The sequence below is a fragment of the Morone saxatilis genome, unplaced genomic scaffold, assembly GCF_004916995.1.
Source record: "Morone saxatilis isolate NCDOM2014 unplaced genomic scaffold, NCSU_SB_2.0 Contig4, whole genome shotgun sequence".
NCBI classification, from domain to species: Eukaryota; Metazoa; Chordata; class Actinopteri; family Moronidae; genus Morone; species Morone saxatilis.
Genome location: NW_023339984.1, coordinates 7,774,307 through 7,783,317, shown reverse-complemented (window position 1 = coordinate 7,783,317; position 9,011 = coordinate 7,774,307). Strand labels below are relative to the sequence as shown.

At 38.7% G+C, this 9,011-nt stretch overlaps 1 protein-coding gene across 6 annotated transcripts in view; it reads right to left on the bottom strand.

The window, feature by feature from the left end:
* kcnip4 (Kv channel interacting protein 4) overlaps positions 1 to 9,011 on the bottom strand; it is a 130,137-nt gene that overhangs the window by 12,678 nt on the left and 108,448 nt on the right. Inside the window, exon 2 of one of the 6 annotated variants that reach the window (XM_035675333.1) lies at positions 231 to 326. The exons of the other annotated variants lie outside the window; for them this stretch is intronic. Within the exon in view, the coding sequence (XP_035531226.1) occupies positions 231 to 326 (96 nt within the window). The remainder of the gene's footprint in view (positions 1 to 230; positions 327 to 9,011) is intronic. 6 annotated transcript variants of the gene reach the window in all.

Here is a 9,011-nt window from a genome sequence, read left to right as displayed (position 1 = left end):
GAATTTTTACTTCTTCAACTGTAAAACCAAAATATTCTATGTGAAATAGTAGAGCGTTGTAGCTGAACTCCAGCACGAGCAATCATGTGTGTCTTAAGACTATACTGAGTGTTTGCCCTCATACTAAGAAAAGCAACAGAAAGGAAAAAGCATCTTAAGACAACAACAAACAAACCATCACAGAGAGATATATAGAGAGAGAGGGAAAGAGCCTCGGAAGAGCCACTTGCTTTGATTACTGGATGATGGCTTTTTGGCTGTGGAGCATGGAAAGAGCCTCATGAGTCGAGCTCTCACACCGCGCTTGTGGACAATCTGAGGGTAACCTGGGAAATACAGCATTAGGTCTTACGGTTACCCAGGCAACTAACAGCCCCAGTACATTCTAGGAAACTGGACATGCAAGAGGCGAGGGTCTGTTAAAGTTCATATAGACACAAGGCTACCTCATAGCTGGTTCTTCAGGACAACACAGTCGTTTTAACACTGTGTCAGTTTAAAGCTGCACCGTGGAGCTTCAAAACACAGCGAGAGACAATGTCTTGAATTTGGAGGACTTAAAAGTGGCAGAAATTATGTAATGTTAGTAATATAATGAGATGTATGGTACGTAAAATTAACAAACACAGTCAAATGGACAAAAGCACACACAACTGGGTTGTAATGAACATAAATTGTGCTTTAATATACAGTAGTTACTTACTTACAAATGTGAGCAGCTTATATTTGACTAACCTCTAGCATGGCCACTGATTACAGTCTTGTTAGAGGCTCTGTGAAGCTATACACAGAAACAGCGGTGCTTTGGGCTAGATGATAATGTTAGCATGCTAACAAGCTCTCATTCACAATGCTAACATGTTCTTAAACGTTAGCAACACTAACATTACATCTGATGCTGATGGTAATAGCTTCTTCAAGTATTTGGTCATAAATCAAAGTAGCCAAATAGCGTCTTACAGCCAACTGGGAACCATGAATGTCTCTAATCTAAATTGTCCGATTGTGCCAATCCATCGTGGAGATGTTGAGATATTTTAATAGATAATATGAAAATGTTCTGGTGGCGCTAGTTGAAAGGTCGGGGGATCACTAAAGTCATTAGGATTCACACATTGGGGACCACCAATGTTTCTACAAAAAGTCATTGCAATCCATCCAATAGGTTTTGAAATATTATAGGCTAAAAATTAAGGTCTGGATTTAACTCAGACACTTTAATACCATCCAGTTAGATGAAAATAAGTTCCCTCTTTTGCTTTTCTGCATGAATCTACTTTAAAAACATATAACAAGTTCAAGGCTGCCTAAATATGGCATTACTGAAAGTCACCTGCAACTAGTTCACTGGGTTACATTACTTATTAACAAGTCTCCAAGCACATTGTAGGTCATCAGTGTAAAAGACATGCTGTGAATATGATATGGAGCCTGTGACCTCACGTCAGGGAGTAATTTAATATGTCATCAGGTGTCAACTCTTTTCACACATAGCCAAGCATGCTCCTTGACAAAAGGTGGTCCATCCAAGGTCTAAAATGATCAGCACAATACAGAAAAAAACTCTCTTAGTTTATATGCAGCAGCCCTGTATGTATTAGAGTCATTAAGTTCACAGTCTTGCCTAAAAGCGCACAAGCCCATTTCCCCTCCCACTCCGGGCTATACTGAAATATTTAGTGTAAGGTTGGATGGCAACAGTGGCTGTTAGGATGAGTTCTCAAGTGCTGCAAACCGTTTGTCAAACCACGCCAACACTCAATTAATTTCAAGGCTGCAATCACAGGTTAAAAATAATAGCATAGAGCTCCTGGCATGTTTATAACCAGTCAACCCAACGTCAAGATTGCCAATGGGAGTTGTAAACGTGGGCTATAAAGGGACGAAGTGGTAACAATTACATCACTGAATACAGGCTCTGAAAATTGTGCCATAAATCTGCAACCTAGTCTGGCAACATCATGGAGGTCCAGTGGAAAACTGTCTGCCTAAGCCATCTGCAAAATCATTACCAGAACTGATTCGTTTTCTCATATTGACTTCATGAAACACAGTTAAATTTAAATTCTTAGTTTTTGTACTCTGCACAAAGATCATTATGGCAAGTACCATACTGGATGATTTTCTCAAAAAAAAAAAAAAAAAAATCCTAGAAACATCAACAAATTTAAAATACTGCATATACATTTATGAATAAAATAACAACACTAAGAGTGTACAACCATGCTAGCGGCCTACTTAGGCGAAGCAGTGCTGATGTCAGAATGCAATCAGAATCAACGTCGTAGTTTACTGTGTTAACATTCGCTATTCAGCACTAAACACAAAGTCATTAGGTTGATGAAAATGTCATTAGTTTTGTATTAGATATAGTATTGGAGAAAAAGTCAAACTCATGGTAGCTGCCAACATAGGTAACAATATAAATCAAATTAATCTTTTTTTTTAAGTTTTACTACTTGTGCAGCTCTATTATTTGAACATGTGTTTTATATTTCCAATAGTGATTTATCTTATCTACTTTATCTATGTGCCAATTGTTGTGCAGTTCTTTGAGAAAATGGCCGAGTTTTAGGCAAAATAAAAGTTGACTAAACTTTCCCTAAAGGAACATTTCCTATCATTTCAGTATCTTGCCAAACACTTTTTCATCAAGCTGGAATGGACCCATGACAGAAAGGTTGCAGAATGAAAATCCCAGCCTTTTCACCCTTACAGTGTGCAGAGTTTAAAACAGCACAGACTCGGAGCAGATGGTTAAAAGCTCAGATCTGGCACAATGTACACAATAACCAACATTATGGTGCACAGCAAAGTTCTCAAAAAAAGACATTGTGGATTCTGCTAAGCCTGGCTGTCAGCTTAAGGCCAGTTCATATTGCCCTCTATAACGACACAATAACTTTGAGATTTAGAAGATGAAGAGACACAGTGAAGCCCTCATCTGTTCTTGTTACCTGCCTGACACCTCCTTCCTTTCTTCCTGAGTGGAGAGGAGACGTCTGAGTGCCCTCACTGAGGTTGAACCAGACAGATGCTGCTTTTGTTACGAAGCGATATTGGTCTTGACAGCAAGCTGGCTTTATTTGGAAGCACTGCTCTACGACACAGAGACATCTCTCCTAGTTCGGAGCTCAAGGACAATGTGGTGGGCTTCAGTGTATTCTCTAGCACCTGAACAACGAGTGAGTTTGGGATGTAGTACAAACAGAGAGCGAACGATATGTACCATCACTAATAGAATTGAAAGACTGCTGATGAGAAGCTGAACGAACATGAAGGCAAAAAAAAAAAAAAAAAGAACTCTGAAGTGGAATAAAGCAGAGTATGAGTGACAGAGCGTTTAATCAGGCAGGAAAAGAGCATGCAGTCATGGCTGTCTGATTAATGTTTGCCCTTCTAGTTTATTGACAAAATGGATCTGGCTCTTGAGTGTGTGTGATAATGTGGAGAGTGGCTGCTGTGCCCTGCTGCCCTTATCCACAAAAGGTCAAAGGTAAGAAACAAAACGAAACATAAACGAGGAGGTGTTGTCCTGAAGAATCAGTATATCAAGCAATCATGGAGGATTCTGTAGTCACATTTTACTGATTCAGTCATTACGTGCACACACACAAAGTCATGCCATACTTTTGCCTTCCTCGAAAGAGAAAACAGACCTTAGCAGCTCGTTGAGTGACAGCTGCTTTAATGGCAGGTTGTAGCTGACTGTACAGCTCATCAGAAATGTAACTCACAGCCACCTCTGAGTCACAAAGCTTCCTTAGCCATTTTAGCCTGCAGCAATACACGAGAATGAGATTGAATGTTCTACAGAGGGTTATAAACAAAGGAAAATGCATCAGCAAAATATAATTACCATGGGACATAGTGTAACTAGCTTTGTAGACTATAGCCATAAAATGGTCTACTACACAGTACCTTCTTCATCAATGAGCTGACAGAGCCACAAAAATACTTAAACCCTGAAAAATGAATGTGAGAATATAACCCCACTAAAATGAGTTTGGCCCGATCAATCATGGTTCAACTGCTACACTCCCTCAAGGTATGTGATTCAGGAGTCATTTATATCTCAAAAATAAAGTCAAGCTAGAGGGTAAAACCTTCATCGGATCCATAAAGTGTAAAAGAGTGGCTAATAAATATTTGATAAATCTGCATCGTGTACAAACTGAAATGTCTTGTAGTTGACCATGGATGGCTGCTTGATATCAATAAATATTGGGTAATTTCTTGTGCTGAAGCACATGATTTGATGATGAATGGTGCTGCTGAGCTTGCTTTTTCTTTGTTGTCGTAAGAGGGTGTATGTACAGTAAGTGCTACACAGAGGCAAATGATGGCCTGGGGTTCCACATGGGACCGATTAATCTAATACAATAAAGTGCAAAAGCCCCTTACTCGTTATGAAATTCAAATTAAAGTTATTAAATGGATCTATGATGGGGAAAGTCTAGGTTTAATCTATATGAAATTGGCCAAGATAGTTTAAATTTTTCATTGATAGCATTCATCAGACCCTGAATTTTATTTCATCGCTGTCTCTCTCTTACTTTGCTGTAATAAGCTTTTCCCCCTCGTATTATCAGACTAAAATAGCATAGTTACATCTGTGTGTGCGATACTAGCACCATTTGTCTTTTCTCAAGAGCTTTTGTTCATGTATGTTTCTGTGTGTGTGTCTGACACGAGGTCTTATACAATTTAGCTCCATCTCCTCGCCGTCCCTTTAGTACCAGGGCGCCAAAAGTGCGGGGCTCACAAAAGTAGGCCACGACTCCAAGGGAGCACAACTTATCTTCTGACAGTTTACATGATAGTGTTACAGGCAACAGCACCCAGCATGTGAGCCTTTACAGCTTCAGTAGTGGTCTTAAGATCTTTGACCATGCTTGTACAATGGCTCTGTGTTACAGTTGATGGCCAACTTAGTCTAATTGAATGAGTCTCAGTGACTGCTCTTGGTTTCACTTAATGCCTAGAAAAGAAAGGCCTGTTTCCGCACAGGTAATGAAAACCCCTTTAAATAATAAAAAAGCTAACATTAAACACTACGCAAGTGCCCTCCTACCATTTTTCTATTTAGTAACCAATATCCTCAAAGGCACACTAACACTTATTTTTGTTGGTACAAGAGTAAGACAGTCTGTGTTATGTTCACCATGTTCACTGTCTTAGTTTTAAATTTGAGCATGCATTTGATAATCAGCATTAAACACACGCTGGTAGCTCACTAGGATAGCTAAAGGTGAGCCTGACATTAAACATTTAAACAGGAGTAGTTTAGTAGAAACACTAGATTGAAAGCAACATAATTAGAAGATGGACAAGATAAACCCTTTGATTCAAACACACTTCGACATCATTAAAAATTTGTGTGATCAAAAATTTGTATGGTCAGTACGTATATAAATAAAATATAAGCAGACCAACTCGTGAGTAACCTTGAGCATATTTCATTGATCTTCTATGGAAGCTAAGGATGGCACACATACTTTCTAGTCAGAATGTGAATTTAATATTTTTAGAAGCAGTATACGGTCATTTTAGAAGCTTATATCTTCAGAAACACAGTTTTACATATAATCATAAGTACCAGGTTGGTAGGTTTGATTCTAAATGCAGATTTTACTTTAAGCACAATTTGTAAAATTCACATAAAATATCAGCAGTACATTTTGGGAATGGCGCTGTGTATATTAGATAGGTCTCATGGTTAACTATGTGTAAATAAACCATCATCTTTATTAATATTCTGTGTATTAGTGTAACATTGTTCCATGTGTAATAAATACAGCTTTAATAGAGGCAGTAATCCACTGATGACCTGATCAAAACCTTTCATCCCATCTCTTCCCATCAATAGCTCCCACTGTTGATGACACACCATCCTGACAAATTTAACACCTGAACCAAACTCAATCCTGATCTTATCTCGACCCAAGCTCGCTCCTAATATAGCCTGTTTTTAGTCCTGGCAATACAACACAGGAACAATCAACCACCAATGTTGGGGTATCGAGTTCATCGCAAGGCTGCACTGTGTCTACTGCTGTCCATTTAAGGGAAAAATATGTAAACACAGTCACAAAACAGGTATGAATGATTGCAGTGGCAGATAAAAGCAGCATTAGGTAGGATCAGAAAACGTTCAGGCTTTTAGCTGACAGTAGTGTTTAATATCTCAGGGAAATTCAAATTGGAATTTAAATTCTTGGGCCTCAATTCGATTTTATCAGTGCTTTAGGCACAGTATAATCACTAGTCATTTTCTAGGACATTTCAAGTCCCTTCTGTGAGTGATTTTATCTGGCAGTGGACACCAGTGCGGCCCTACCATCTTAACATGAGTCTTTGGTTGTGGTTCAAACCGGTTCCTAGTTCAGAAGTTAAAAATTATTCTCCATAGACTGTAACTCTGGCACTGATTATTCCACTGAGTTGGTGATTCATTGTGGTACTGGGTCAGAGACTATTTGTTGTGCATTTTGGGAATATTCTAGGAAGCTGAATCTTAAATGGAACCATGAAAATGTCTTACTCCGTTGGGAGTTCACTGCCAACCATAAATTAAAGCTTATTTTAATGAAGATTTAAAAAACTGTATTTGATGTCATGCTTCCCCTTTGCTTCTTTGACACCCTCTTTCTTGTGAGTATCTTAAGGCTCATTTAGACAGCTGACAACACAGATACTGACAGTAAGATCACTTCATTGAATTGATTTTGTAACGATGAAGACTATATTTTATTTTATATTTTATATATATATATATTTTAACATGATTACTGTCTTCACACCAGGGATTATGGTCAGTGGTTCCCAGGTGTTGACACCTTTATCTGTCTCCTGTAGATCTCAAGACAGATGGCATCAAAGTCAAAATTAGGGAATTACTACTTTTAAAAGCAATTATTTATTGTTAAATGGAAGACAACTATTTAATTGCAACTGCATTCATAAAATTAAAAAAAAAAAACAACAACACTTTTTTTCAAATTACATGACATTTAGGTTGCAGCTAATGATTGGCGACATGCTAAGCAGGCTGGTCAATACCTCTTTCGATTTTGAATTTAAACTCTCCCTTCACACTAAAGGTCAACTCAGTATTAGCAATAGTGTCACATTGTCATATAGTCAATTACTTAAATACAGAGGCAAACGCCTTATGGGCAAATTAAACCTTAGCCAATCAGCAAGAACCAGGGGGATAAGAGACTACTTTTAAGCCAGGTATTTATTGGATCAGTGGGCAGACAGCAGGTTCACTTTAACACTTCCTTCCAGTGTTTAACTCCCAAGGCTGCATGTTGTTTTTTAGCAAAACAGGGACAAATGTGACAGACACTTGGCAGCTAGCAATTAACTGAAATTACACCCAGCGAGACAGGGGACGAGGACGGCAGATGATCAGGGTCTGGCAGCCGGGCCAGTGGTGGATTTTATCCATGTTGGCATGATTCCGAAAAGCAAAACAAGTCGATGCAATATCAGTCTGACCCGCTCACCTAAAGTTCATCAATGCAACTGGCATATGTTTTTTCCCAGCAGAATACTAAGTTGGCATAAATGTCATGTGGCTATTTAGATGTATTGCATTTATAAATGTGGAAAAAAAGTGATACTTTCCATAGCTCAGAGGAATGCTTTTATTGTGCTTCACTGGAGTGGGACATTTTGGATATCCATACTCTGCAACTCTGTCTAAATTGGAAGACATTAAGTATCATGAGTTCAGCATTTTTGCCTCAGGTTTTCTGCTTTACTTTCTCACATTTCTCAACTTTTAAAATGTTTACTGTATGTAGAAAGTAACTGGGAGGTGGATGGGATCTGGTGGGATATTGTGAACCTTTAAGAAAAGCTGGTGATACCATTTGTGCTGGAGAAGATACTTGGCTGTTGAGGCCCTTCCCCAGGAACAATAATCCCAATAGAAATATGCCAACTGATATCAAATGAGTCAACGGTGAAAAGGTGAATTGAAGTGAAAAAAATAAATGCATATCCAGATCTGCCTGAGGACAGAAGTTAAAATCTCTAGCTCCTTTGCAAAGGCTGACTTTGCCTTTCCTGAGCTATAATGAGTTCCCCGTGTTTTGTAACACCAAATATTTTCTAATGCTCCAAAACAAATTATAACCAACATCCAGAACAGCAGAGCTGCCAACAGTGGACATCTGCTGATTACAATTCTGCTTTTGCTAGAGTTAGATCTGCAGATCCAAGTCAACGAGAGAAAAGTAATTCAAACACAGTCCCCACTGTGTGAAGAAAAAGGCTCATTTTATATCAGATAAATCACATGGACTATGAGGGAAGTGGATACAGATCTGCCATTTGTTCCCATTTGGTGGGCCCAAATACAAATAAGCCCTAAGATTGGAGTTGGGTAGCGTGATATGTCACTGCTGTTATTTAATAAAACAGCCTCCAGTTCTTTATGGCAGGCAGGAAAAATGGCTGTGGAATCGATTTGAGAAGAAAAAGAAGGCACGGACTGCATGGCCTATCTTAATAGAAAAGCCAATTGGGCACATTACTGACACCACAAAGACCAACTGTCTGCCCAACAGTCCTGAATAAACAAAACACTGTTTAGCATTTTAAATCTTTCTGCTGAGACACAAATGTTCTCATCCTGTGACTTGACATGACAAGTTTTGTGCTTTACTGCCAAAGATGGAAGTCAGATCCAAATAAATCTGAGTCCAAGAAGACTGAGAAAAGATCTGTCTAAACAGCCAAATGGACTGAAACCTTGATTATTCCCTTCAGGTAAGCTACTGCAAGACAGAAGGCAAAGTAGCAGAAACTACGGTAGATCTTTACTGGCAAAAAGAACACACGTCACATTAGTGCTTTCTGCTACAGTGTGTTTTGGTTTAAGTGCTTAGAAAGGTTATAATCAGTTTATACAAGCCAATTTGACTATAAGAAATGTCAGTGTCTTTCACTCTCAGAGGCTTAATTTTTCAGCCTTAGGATGGACATCAAATAAAATG